Consider the following 13,978-nt stretch of genomic DNA (forward strand, 5'->3'; position numbering starts at 1 on the left):
AACCTGCCACCAAACTGAGCTTCCTCCCAAGGCAGAAGTATATCAGATCTAGCAGATAAGGCTCAAAGCAAAAATTCAGTTCATAATGCAAAGCTTCAAAAGGAAAGAAAGTATTAATGCACTTAGTGGGTCTTGGGTATAAACTATTAGAACACAGGACATTTTTGTTAATATCACTAGGGTTGAGAAAGGAACTGTAGCAGGAAGAAGCTCTCAAATTACAAGTGTTTCTTCTGCTCTTCCCCCCCCCCCCCCCAAAAAAAAAAAGAAAAAAAGAGAGGAGAATGGTAGTCTTTGAGCATCTTCGAAAAACATGGATAACTAACATAGCTCGAAAATGATTGGAGAACTCGTGTACAGTGCCTTCTGTATATAGTGGGTCTGGGCACTGTCACGTACATTAAAAGCTCTTGGTTAAGAATGGTTTAACTACTAGGAATGCTCTAACTGAAGACACTCCGAAACAATTCAGCTAATAGGATGAGGCTATTCAGTATAAAAACTACTTAAGACATTTAAAAAGACAGTTTTAAAGCATGGATCTTTTCCTATTTTGAGTACTATATGCTCACCTGTCCTCTAAACACACAGAATACACTAAATAAGTCAACAACTGACTGCATTTACCGTTAACCATGAAGTTCATGTTTCAGTAGTGACAATACTCCATTGAACACAATCCCTCTTCAACTAATAGGCTCTATCTGCAAAATAAATCTTGCTCATCTGGATATGATGAACAAAGTGGTAGGCTGGGTCCTGGAACTTTTAATCTTATGCAGGCACGCAGAGTATCCTCCCAAATCAATATAGTATAGTAGTCTTCCATTAGCGTTGTATATATTAAGCACATGCACTTTCCCCACTGATGATCCTCATGGGATTGCTCTGATGAGGCCAAACAGTTGGAATACTCTTCAGTATCTTTTAAGTTGCAGTGTCTCAAGTCTTTACGTTGCTTCGCTAGCTTGGAGAAATAATATACATTGCTTATGTATGGCTTAGTTCTTTCTTCGGTATCAGACTCTGTACTTAAGTTATTGGGTGAACAAAACTTTTTTCTTCCCTTGTTTTAAAGACAAGATTCAGAACTTTATCAGCACCATGGTAAGTTAAAATTTTTAGCACCAGTGAACTTGAACTACTCCACTTTGACTGGTCAAAACTAACATTTATATGGCATACAAACAATCAGTACAGAAAACAATAACACACGCAACATTAGGAAGCTCATGAATTCTTGACATAGTGAATCTAGTGTTTGGTAAATGAGTAACTATGGAAGCCAGATTTTTTCCTAAGAGCAAACAGGATTGCAATTTTTCCTCACGCTGTCTAATTAATAGGCTTTTCTTCCCCTCCAAAGTGTTGATGGTGGCCCAGCTTCTATTATCTAATGGGACAGGAAATGCCCACGACAGCTGGATGTTGATATGGCCAGCTTTCCACTAAGAATTCATAGGAGATGACATAGGTCATACGTCACCCGGAACACCAAGAGATCACTCAAACAGATGCACGTCACAAGTTCAGCTTTGGTACAAATTCAGGTTTCAACAACGGTAAAACAAATTCTGCATCACCCTATCTAGTTAGTACATACTTATGTACTTATGTATCCACTCACAACCTGAAAAATGTCCAGCACTAGGAGGAGATCCCACCAGCACAAAGGTATCTCATTCAAATGCTATGCTTTTATCTCTCTGGTGATGGTGATTGACATTCTGGGCCCAGAGCACACACTTACAAAAAGATTTATCAAAATAAAGAGAATTGGGGGGGGGGGCTTTCAGACCACATTACAAATATTTCTTCAGTGAACTCAGCTCAGAGTCATTTAGCCTTCTTGACAACATTACCACATGTCTTTCAGAAATACTAGTATCAACTCTACACCAACATGCAACTTCCTGAAGCTAACTCCACAGGAGAGGAGGGTCAAAGCATACCTCAATCCTAAGTGATGTGAGCAAAGTCTTAACCTGACTTCAGATTTCAAGAGAAGCATAGCCAATTCAAAATTCTACATAAGTCAATACAGAAAATGTCTCAACTTTCCCAAGCTCTGTGAAAAACAAACAAACAAGACCCCCCTCATCTTTATTAATTTAGCTATTTCCCTGCTACAATATCTATTCCAAGGCACTGAGGCAAAAGAATTTACACGTCTTTTCGGATACAACTTAAGTTTTACCAACTGAGATGTACAGGTACTTCAACAGGATTTTCCTGTAGGCAGTTAAGTTTTGATTAACAACACTTCATTTAGTTAGCTTGCTACAGAAGTAGCTTATTACTTTAATAGAGAACAATACCAAATATTTGAACACATGACCTCATACAGAAAAAAAAGTATACCAGCAACTACAAAGTTCTATTCAGGTGAAGATCAACTATGTTGGCAACTATGATCTTTTACAAATGCAGCCTATATGGATGATGAAGCACGCTTGTAATCTGTGGTGGAAGAACATGACTAGTGGCTCCATTCCTCCGGTTAAAACTTACAGGCTACATAGCTCCATCAGTACTGCGAGCTTGAAATCCTTCTCTGCGGAGACTGTTTAAATCTAGACGCGTTAGAACTTCACAGCGCACCAGAAGGGTATCATCCTTTATGAAGGTTCTTTGTTTCAAGGTTTGCAGGTGCATGAAAGTCACATAACCAAAACCTTTTGGGTTGCGGTGAATTGTTGGTCTCTGGAAGGCTAGTAACTCTGGCTTGGCTTCCATTACTTCTTCATGATTCTGCCTTTCAGGGCCTTCTGATTGATCCAAAATAGAAAGTCGTATAGTGCCTTGGAAAGGCCAAGGCAGATGGCTGTCATATTCTCCTTGCATAGTGTGGACAAACAGAGATATAAAATTAGCACAACGCTGAGCATTTGGTAATTGGATATGCAGACGCAAACACAGCTTGTAGCCAGGCTTTCCAGTATAGAAGCCAGGACTGTGCATCACAACAGGTCTCTCTTCTTCCTGGGCTTTCTGAAGTCCACTGAAGTTCTCAATCTTCCAGATATAAATACCATTACATTGCTGTGCCTCCATTTCAGTAATCTTTCCCTCCAAATTTCGGATAGTACGTTTGAGTTCTGCCATGTGAGTGTTCTGAGTCTCCATTTTAGCAATGAGTTCTCTGATTTGGTGATCTTGTCTTACCAGACGACCTTCCAACTGCTGAATAGTTTCTTTGAAGTTTTCAACTTCTGGATTACAATCATATGTGGCATGTGACACATGTGAGAAGAGGGCAGGCTCAAAGGGTAGGCCATTGATGAAGGGTACAGGATTTGTAGCAGTAACACTGATATTTTGAAAACTCTGAGCCATCATTCTCATGTGAACCTGAGTGAACTCCTGCATATGTCGTGCCAGTTCATTCCTTTGCATCTAGAATTTGAGAGATGTGGCATTAGGAACATATCAAACATTACCTGCAATCACATCTTAAATGTGGCTCTGAAGAAAATCAAACAACTAGTTGCTTCTGTTATGTTTCCAGAACTAGAATGTGAATCAAGGACAGGTGATGTGACAAAGTAGCACTTTACCAATGGAGGGCTCCAAATTTAAGACCACTGTTATGACAAATGAAAAAAGTTCAAATGCCAGTGGGCAAATATTGTTCAACTCAAAATAGTGACATGGTGAAAAAGTGTTAGCGATAAACATACATGTAGTATTTTTTCTGTGTTCTATATCAGCATTGTATTCCCTTCATTGATTTGCTAAAATGCTCCATAGTACCAAATACAAAGGTATATGAAAACTGATGTGGAAATGATGAAGGGAAAAGATCCATTTTTACAAAGAGGTATTAAACAACTAGAAATAAGAGTATCCAGATTAAATAATTTTAGAATTTAATCAAATTTAAAGCACTGTCAGGTTTTCTTCACTGAACTCTAAGAGCCATAACTGTATTTGGCCATAATGTGGAAGAAATGCTAGAAGCTACTTTATTGACATGAAATCTGAGAAAACACTCATGGTTTAATAAAAGCAAGTTCATCAAGCAAATCATTCACAGTTTTTTAAATTTGAAAAGGACCCTTGAAAGGCAATGTATCTACATGTATTGTTTTAGAATTAAGATACCTCAAAACAAAAAACCCCACAAATCACTGAGGATTTGGGCTGGTGAATGAGACAAGAATAGGAAAACACATTAAAAAAAACCACCCCAACAACAAAAACATGCAGAAGGTCTGCAATTCATCATTCTGACAAAAGGCTTACCTTTTCAGGACACCCAAAGGCACTGTAAAAACATGGCACAGGGGCAGTAGGACAATCATTGTCATAATGGTTAGGCATCTAAAACAAATCAGATTTGAAATTAAGTTTTCCATAGAGTGTATTCTTTTATAACAACCTAAAAGAATACAGCTGGATGGACTCTGAATAGGTACCTGAAGTCAGATCAGTTTATACCTATATAATTGCTCAAAGAAATATGGAAGTTTTGAACAAAAATATTAGCCGATAATAAAAATTCTGCATACTCCTTGTATGTACGTTAACAATTAATTGCCTTCGTTCTTACATTAGGCATCAGAAAGCATTCAGGTTTTCTTGCTAGAACAAATGCCTTTTGTTTCTAGCCTATCCTCAAGCTAGATCACAGTCCATTTCCTTCCCTTCTGAAGCACTACTTGCACATACTTGTGTCTCTCCTCATTGTCCTCTTCCCCAAAAAGCTCACGTTACTTCAATTTTTCTTACGTTCTGTGTTTTCCAGATGCAATTATCTCACTGCTCTGGATCCTCCCTATCCATCCCCACCTCAAAAGCTGGACAGCTTCAGCTGAGGCCTTACAAGCCCTAAACAGAGCAAAAGGTAATTCTGGGTTTCACAGGCAAAATACCTGTTTATACAACCCAGTATGTTTGCCTTGTTTAAATATCATGATGAAGTAGAACACAAGCTTAATATAGGTCAGCCATTAATTCTAAACCTAGTTTAGCATTCTCTGTTCCCTATTTTTGCAGTTCGTTATTCTACCTAACGACAGATTTTTGCCTTTGTTGTTACTGAACTCAATCCTGTTTTTCAGAGTATTTCTCCACTTTGACAAGATCATTCTTTATTTTAACCCAGGTGATTAACATAGTTGCCATCCCATTCAAACAGGGACAGGATGCAAATTAAATAACATTCATCATTTTCCTGTCAATGAAGTTACTATTGAATAGAACAAATAATAATGCCTATTACAATAGCAATGTACAAGCAGAATTCCAGCCAGCATCTACAGTTTGATAGTGAATTATTGATAGCTACTTTCCAACAGTGGCTTTCCAATTACAAATACTCTCCCTCTCTGCCCAAATCAAAGCCTTGTCTTCTAATGTCAGCCATAACCACTGGCAGCTGCTTGGTATTCTTTAACCTCCATTCAAGATCAAAAACATGCAGCACGGCTCCTGTCAAGAAGCAGTATAGCTAAACAATGTGATTTGTAGCCAAAAATCCTACAGAGGTTTACCAGACTGCAATTGCAAGCTGGAGCACCATTTAACAGAGTATTACACCTGCACTGGATGCAACATTTTCAGGGAGAGACAGTTAGAGATTTATTAGCTAGTAGACAAACTGTTTCTTCAAGTTTAATTTCAGATTATAGAAGCAATATAAATACAAAACATCTGACCCAGATTAAACACAGAGAAAGGTAGTCTCTTACCTGCTCTCTGATGAGTACTGTGTTGCAATATTCACAAAATACATTGGCGAGTGGGCAAGTTTGGTCATGAAGCTTAGTTATCAAACAGAAAAAGAGAGGAAAGAAAGAATCAATAAAGTTACACAATTTAAAAGAGTGCTAACCACCTCTGATAAGACATTAAATTTTTATTTACATTTCAAGTTTTGCATTTAGCAACTGTGAAACAAAGATAATCCTCTTACCCTAAATAGTATGTTTTCTGTGATTACTGTTTTTTCCTTGACTCATACAAGAGATTCATAAAGTTGCAGATATTTTATTTCCTAAAGCTCTTATGCTCCAAAGGAGTCTGAATTTATCCAGAAGTTTCTGAAATTCATGTTCAATTGTAGTGGAACTATATTAAAGTTTTTTTTGTATTGTTGGACTATATGAGGTATTTTTATTTGACAATTCACAATATGGTATCATAAAATTAATAGCCCTTGAGATAAAACCATCCATATACAGATAAAGAAATGGAAGCTCAAAAAGGAAAGGATTATCCTCAGTACCACCCAAATAAAAAATGCAGAGCCAGGAGAAGAATTCAGAAATGATCTCGGTCTTGTGTGTTAGCAGATATCCCCAAAAGATGCATCTCCTGACACATCCTTTCTGCCAGGCATAAAAACCTGTAAATGTAAATATTGCTTTGTGTGTTACTTTGGCAGTAGATACCGGCCTCTCTGATGGTAAGGCCAAAAATCAATGGTTCTTACACAAGTCTTCACACCACAGGGTTCCCAAAAAGTTTGTATTTAAGTACAATTCTCTCCCCAGCTTTCACCTGTTCTAGACTAATGTCCTGAGTTTGTAGCTTCTCACCTGTGCAGCACAAAGAGCTCTTCTAGATCAAAACCTTTTTTTTTTTTTTTTTTAAACTGATGTTCCATTTACAAGAAAACCCATATGAATGAAGGTTGAAGAACTGAGACTCCTGCTAAGTACCTCTTTATCTTCATAGGCCATAGATGTGGCACAGTTTGGACAACAGACTTGACGCCTCGGACACTCCTGTGTCATGTGCTCTTTCAGACGGTTCTTCTGGAAGGCTCCTTGGCACTGTGGGCATTCCACAGTGGAAAAATCACACTGCAGCTGGTGGTCCTGAACAAGGACAAAAGAGGAATTTGATACTACAAACAGGTAATATAGTCTCATCTGTTTTCAAGATAAAGCACAGTACAAGAGGAACAAATTGCAATCTTTCCTTCATGCAAGCAAATCCTTATACACTTATACTGACTTTAGCAATGGCCTGTTATTGACCCATTACTAAGATCAGGACTTCATGTATTCAGAGCCTTAAGAATGCTCTCAGGTAAAAAATCAGCTTTATGTTTATCCTTTTAACTTTGTATATTATTTTCTAAAACAATTATTTCAACTAATATATCTAGCTGCTTTGAGGGAATATTAAACTGACTTAAGGAAGCTTGTGTGAAGTACAGATACAGCTGATCAAAAGACAAACATGAATGATCCTAAAGAGAAAGCTGCATTAGTACAATTTTCATGCACTACGATGTGCACTTGAGAATCGCCTAATTACAATTAGAGAGTCATCAAAAAACAAATACGTGTAGCTATAGTCTTGAATGAACAATGCATTGAAACAGCATAAACAGGTATCAGGTACGACCATCTGTGTTAAGTTATTTTGAATTTTTACCTCTCCATGAAAACAAGGTTCCGTATTTCCAAAACTAATTCTCACCTCCAAATGCCTCAGCTCCATCTTCATACTGCAGCCCTTGTTGGGACACTTAACCATTAATGAAAGGATTTCCCGTTTAGCGAAGTTGTCAGGAAAAAGTTGATTTTCGAGCAGAATTTCATTGTCTACTGGACATTTGTGACCTGCATCTCTACCATGCAGAAAAGAAATGAAAAAAAGATTCCAAGTTTCCTTTGCCCTTCATTTAAAATATTTTTATACTAGCAAGACATTAGTGGCCAAATTATAACACATTAAGAAAGTCTTTGAAAACAATGGCATTTATGTGGCAATTCGCAGAAAGTGTACAATGTACATCAGAGAAATTGACAATACACAAGTTTCACTAGAGGTGGCATGACTGGGATGGCAGCACTTTTCTAATTCAACAGTTTTTATTTGGACAAATGCCTCTGGAAATAAACTTGAGGAGGATGTAAAGAAACTAAGAACTTACGGTCCCGTTTCTGTAAGTACTTCACATAGCTCAAACATCAAAGAATATTTCACAAACTATTTCAGAACAATCCTTTAAAGATTCTTGGACCTTCTCTCCTTTCTTTCCCACTTTATAAACAGCTTGGCTGTTGATCATAGCTGAGAGATCAACTTGGTGATCATAGCTGAGAGAAAAAGCAAAAATGTCTTTTTTTTTTTTCCAGATTCACTTCATCTATTTGGCATTACTTTTCATATAGCTTATTTCGCTGTTTTTGTTGTACAACCATTTGATCAGTTGGTCATCCTTCAATTTGTTTATTTATACAGCAAAGAAGGGTGAAAAAACTCCAGACACAAAAATTACTAATAACTATGAAAATTACACTGGATTTGGAACCGGATGTTGTATCTGAAGCCATTTTAACAGCAAACAGACTGAAAGTCAGTGCTAACTGGCAAAAGTTTGGAGTCTGATGGTGGAACACGGGTGCATGCAACTTGCACAAGGGAAGTAACAGCCTATTCCACTTCGTCAGGTTCTGTCTACCTGCATTTAAACACAAGAATCATTAGAAATGGAGTAAAAAAGGATCACCTCCACCAAATTTTCCTTTAAAAAAATATCCAGTATCAGCTCATTTCTGAAAGCAGTAGGTCAACATATCTATTCACAATTAAGTAATACAGTTAAAGAGGCACGAGGGATCAAAGCTTCTGAGCTGAAGTGCTAATGGAAACAGCAATAAAATGGAAAAATACATGGGGTGGAAAAATGTCAGAGAGCACTTGTGGTGCAAAGATCAAAGGCCAGATCATTGTCACTGCTTGCAAGCATGAGGGGAAGTAGAACCTAGTGGGCTGTGGAGACCAGGAGGGAATTTGTGTTCTTTGTTGGAAAAGGAAATAATTGCTCAGCAACTCCTTCATCAGCAACGCTGCTAGAGGAAGCAAGGGTAAAGTTGAGACTTCAAAAAGAGACAATGAACTTCCTTTCTTAGGTTTTGCTTGCAAGAGCTAGCTTGCCACAAGTCTGATAGTTATACTCCTAAACAAGTGGAAAAAAGAAAATACCTAGCGTGCCGTTTTGTTTCATAGCTCCCTGAGCTACGATCAGCGTGCTGATCTTTGTCACAACCCAGAAACGTTCCCTCACTTTGCAGGCAACCTACAGGAAATCAGTTTTCACAGGTATAACTTGGTTATAAATACCCTGTTTAGTGAAGTATAATGATAGTTCAGTAGGCCTGCTGATAAGACAGCAACCTCATTTCTACACAGAAAAGCTAATCATGTATAATAACAGCCAACAACAGATTAATTTTAAATAATGATTACCAGATCCCCAGTTTAAATAACTAGCAGACAAAGGGTAAAATAAGAATGAACGGCAATTTTCCAATGATTATAGTAAGGAAAGAGCAATAACTTATTGTAGTATATTAAACAGACTTCAAACACTATTTACAAGTATCGGAATTGTGTTTAAAAGGCTGCTTAGATCCATCTACAGACAAAGATGTTGCTATACATTTCCTATCACAGAATTGAGTTTATGCACCTCAATTCTAATTTACGTTACAGTGGAGGCTTTCCTATGCTGGAATTATTTATCACATTGGGCTGTGCCACCCACAACAGTACCTGTGAAACAATAATCATCTGCTACAAAGTACAATGAATATGCCTATAATTTGCCTTGAAATTAAAATATAGGTATGAAAAGTAAAGCCAGAATAATTTTGTTTGAAGAAAAAGCCTGCTCCGTGATATTAGCAACTGAGCAGTTTAGCCTAGAAGCTGAAACAGTTGGCATATACTTTAACTGCAGCCATGCTGGCTGTTTGATGAATTACTACCCAAAGCTTTCCTTGCTGCCCCTTGTCAGCTCATAATTCTGCTTTTCTGATAAACAGAGGTTTTGATATTTGGCGAGCTCTACGACAAGCCCTAAGTCAGCTTTGACCTAACATACAGGAGAAGAAAGACCAGAGCGAAATTTAATTAGCTACTGCATCTGAACTTAGCTCTTCTAAAATTTCTAATCAAGTACTTTGTAGACAGTAACATTCGTAAACTATTATTTGTAGTTACTTAGGTAGATAAGCTTCTTCACTACCATGACTCATAGCACTTCAGACAGCTTTATTTAAAAAGATGCCAAGACTTTCTGGGAGGCAAACATCTACTGTGATCAAATCCAGCTGGTCTAATCATGCCCCTCACCTTGTAAGATCTAAGACTCCAGTCTTTAAAAGCTTTTTAAAAAATCTTTCTAGTTGCAGCCACAACTTCTTCAACATGGACAACTACAATTGTTTAAGTCACAAGAAGTAATTACTCAAAAACTGCTTGTCCATCCTTTATCATTCAAAATCCTTAATCTCTGTGTTCACTTGAGCTAGACAGTGGGGAAATGAGGAATAAACAGAAGCAATTTTTTTCTGATCAAATAGAGGCTGTGACAATCACTTAATGAAAAAAACCAGCACTTAGAGAATGTAAAAATCACTTTCCATTTTCATTTTAGTTCTGTAGAAGCTTCTCAATGACATCAATCAACATTGTACTGTAGACACTATGTACTCCAAATCAATATTGTACTGTAGACACTACATACTCCAAATCAATAGCTTGATCCATGGATCTCAACTAGCATGCAATTCAGCCCTTCAGAGATTCAGAGGAGTCTGGCTCTTTAAGTTGTCTGCTCTGCTTTCAAAAGCATTCACTCAAACTGCACTCCAAAGACAGATTTCAGTGGGGAATGACGGAAAACATTTACTATCAATGAAACATCTGAAATATCACAGTGATGATCTATTGTCTCCAAGATGAAAAATGCTTTCCACCTGTGTTAAGTATCCACTGAAACAGTCAACACTATCCATAGAAATGAAGTAAAATAGGGAAAGGGTGTAAAAGAAGCAAAAGCTTCTCGTCATTGAAACTGTTTCTGGACCTCAAACTTTGAGCAGAGCAAATGCTCTGTTAATTTAGAAAGGAAGAGAAACCATTTCCCATGCCTGGGGTTTAAGAAGGAAGTTTCTCTACCTGCTAAGAGATGTTGCGTTCTGAGCATGGGTTCACTGCAGTTCCTCACTCAGTCCTGTGGTAAATTCTAACCAATGACCGTAACTGTGCAGCTCATCAGTAGAAGCAGAAGGATTAGAAAACAAGATCACCTTAGCTGTTAAGGATATGAAAGACTGGAAATGAGACACCCATTTTTGGTAATTTTAAGTTTAGTCATTTTCCCCTCAGTTTTCAACCTAAGAATTCTGTTGTCTTTGAAATGATTGGTGAGTAGACATTTCTAAAGCTCATTATACTTAAGTACAGACTAATTTACCTTCAGGATTTATAGACATCATACTCCCATGAGAAGGTTTAAAGATTTCTTTTCTTTCTTCCAGAAATACCAAAGTTAAACAAAAGTATAAAAACTGCTACTGCCAACAAATAGAGCAAGCTCAGAGAGCAAGTAAGGAATTCCAAAATTTAATGGCCATTATTAGTACAAACATCTAATTCAATGCTTACAAGCATGCATGAAATTATGTACATTAACCTCTTGAAAGAATTTAGGTTGGAATGTGCAAAGCAAAGGCCAGAAAGTGAAGCCAGCTGCTTGTGCCTAGGGAACTGGATTACAGTCAAAGCTAACAGGTTCAGGTTTGGGCTTTTCTGCCTTCTTCCATGCACCTGGCTGACGCGAATACCATTGAGCGATGCAGTTGGCTAAAGCCCGACGTACTTTTCTTGCAGAAGTAGGAACATAGTGAACAAGGCAAGGGACTAAGGGAGCAGGGTGATCTCATGGCATGGTTAGTGGACAACTGAATATCTCTCAGCTTCCTCCGCAGAATCCACAGGTGAGTCACTTTTCATGGGTGAACACTGGTGGTATTCTGCATTTTCTGGATAATGAATTTGCATCCTTTTCTCAGAAATATTGATGAAACTAATGTTAACAAGAACTGTGCTGCAAACACACACAATAAATTTCTGTGCTTGCTAGAAAGGAAAATAGCCTGCTCTTTTGCTATCATAAGTAGGGAATGCAAAATTAAGTTTGTCTTCTCACATTCAACTCCAACATTTCCCTCCTTGATCTAAAAGGGATGCCATGAAGAAATAAAGTAGCATCAGATACAACAGTGACAGAAGCCACAGAGAAGCCCACAAAACCCACAAAATACTGTATTCAGAGAACATCACTGCTGGCATACTATTCATTTAGTGAGCTACAAATGATGGACCATGGAGAAAAAAAAATGGAATAGAACTATGGATAAATGGTATGGCAAACCAATCAAGAAAGCACTGTCCATTTCGCATGCTAAAAAAAAATGCCTGGGAAAAACAACGTTGTACGGTAATATTGAAGAGAGTTTGATGATCTTTACACAAAGGTGTGCAAAGTAAGGTTGGAAATTAACCAATTCTATATGCGGGTCACACAGAATTAAATATTTAGATTCCTACCAAAGTACTGTGACATTTGAGCTAAGTGAGCAATTGATAAGAAAAAATCTGGCTTATGCTGAGAAGGAAAAAACCTACAGCATAATATCTAGCCTTCTATCAACGTGTTCCAATACTCACTGACATGTGTGGGACACTGATGACTGTATTTCAGGTTTGAGGGAAGTCCACTCTACCAGCGTACTTTCTGCCCTTCCTTGCTCTTTCATTTTTATGAGCTCAGCCTGTTCTTGCCTTCATATCTCATTCCCACTCCCCCATATGCCACCTAGTTTCATCTTTCCACGCTTTGTTCGAGACTATTCCCTCATTACATTCTCTCTTCCAGCTCAACAAGGAAGCAGCTGATTTCAATTAAAGAACTGAAAGCATGAACTGCTGTATCTGCACCAAGAAACCATGCTGTTTGTAGTTGCCTGTAGTTATAAACAATCATAGGGAAGACAGGTTTTATAATCCTGGGCTGAAAATGGAATTTATTTGGAGGATCTGACTACTTTTTAAAAATTATTATTTAATGTTTACTCAATCAAATTTTTAGATTCATAACCTGGGTAAATTTGTATAAATGGCAAAATATCTAAAGCTCATGCAACCTCCAAACTCATAACATTTTGGCCATACATGGTGTTTATTAGAAAGCATCTTTAATGAATTATAAATTCCCAGAGTTCTATTAGTACTCACTGGTAATGCACCTTAAGCAGTTCTATTCAGTTTACATTGCCCTTAAACTGCTCTGGTTTGGTAAGTGAATTTCTTCTTAAAAGCAACTTCATAAATTTTCCTTTACCTTATTGATTTGACAATGCAGCCTTTGCAGAAACGGTGTCCACATGGTGTCTGCACTGCTTCCCGAAGAGCCATCAAACAGATTGGACATTCATATTTACTTTCCAAGGGTGGATCAAACTCCACATCATATCCTTGTGTTTCCTCTGTGAAAGAACTTGGAGGGTTTCCAGTCCCACTGCTGACGCTTACGCTGTCTTCTTTCGCTCCAACGCTGCAGGCACTGGCCATGGCTGCACAACAGCCACTTTCCACGTCTCGAGCTCCACAACTGTTATCACTATATAGCAAGCTCATAGTAGCTAATCAAGTGCTACACAGAAATGCTCTGCAAGATGACAAAAAGATGTGTTAATTTAAAATATTCCAAGACCTTCCTTTCCAGTCAAGAACAAATTTTATTTCTGACCAGAAACACTGGAACAGTGGTGCAGATTTGGTTCTACTCAAAATTACTGGTTTTGTTTTGTCCCAGTTTCTGTTATCTATCTTTTTTACTTGTGATATATAGGAAAGAGCACTGCATCCCATCATCCTAGTTCAAACACAAACACACACACCTTTCTGTAATCTCTTTCATCTGACTACCTGATTTCTGTAAAAAGAGGAATACTCTTTCTCCTTGCTGTTTACTGAAAATGCCTCTTTACCCCTTCAGTATTATTTACTTCTAAAGCATTAAAATATAATTTGCATGAAAAATGCTGTATAAAACCAAGTTTTATTGGATGACAATAGCTCAATTCCATATTTCCCTTGCAGTGAATAAATGTTATTTAACATTTTCTGTATACAGCAATTCACAGTATAGGTTTCAAATCAGTTT

The 13,978-nt window shown here is 37.6% G+C and overlaps 1 protein-coding gene across 2 annotated transcripts; it reads right to left on the reverse strand.

Annotated features, from left to right (window-relative positions):
- Nucleotides 1–1,791: 1,791 nt before the first annotated feature.
- On the reverse strand, nt 1,792–13,449 carry TRAF6 (TNF receptor associated factor 6). 2 transcript variants are annotated; one of them, XM_050898243.1, is made up of 7 exons: nt 13,154–13,449; nt 7,435–7,585; nt 6,666–6,824; nt 5,694–5,765; nt 4,246–4,323; nt 3,276–3,396; nt 1,792–3,212 (listed from the first exon to the last, which is right to left on the reverse strand). In XM_050898243.1, the coding sequence occupies exons 1-7, from the start codon at nt 13,447–13,449 to the stop codon at nt 2,515–2,517; spliced, it is 1,575 nt and encodes a 524-aa protein (XP_050754200.1). In that variant the 3' UTR covers nt 1,792–2,514. The 2 variants fall into 2 exon arrangements, with proteins under 2 accessions (XP_050754200.1, XP_050754199.1); XM_050898242.1 differs by having other exon boundaries at nt 1,792–3,396.
- Between the last annotated feature and the right edge of the window lie 529 nt (nt 13,450–13,978).

This window comes from Gymnogyps californianus, chromosome 5, assembly GCF_018139145.2.
Source record: "Gymnogyps californianus isolate 813 chromosome 5, ASM1813914v2, whole genome shotgun sequence".
NCBI lineage: Eukaryota > Metazoa > Chordata > Aves > Accipitriformes > Cathartidae > Gymnogyps > Gymnogyps californianus.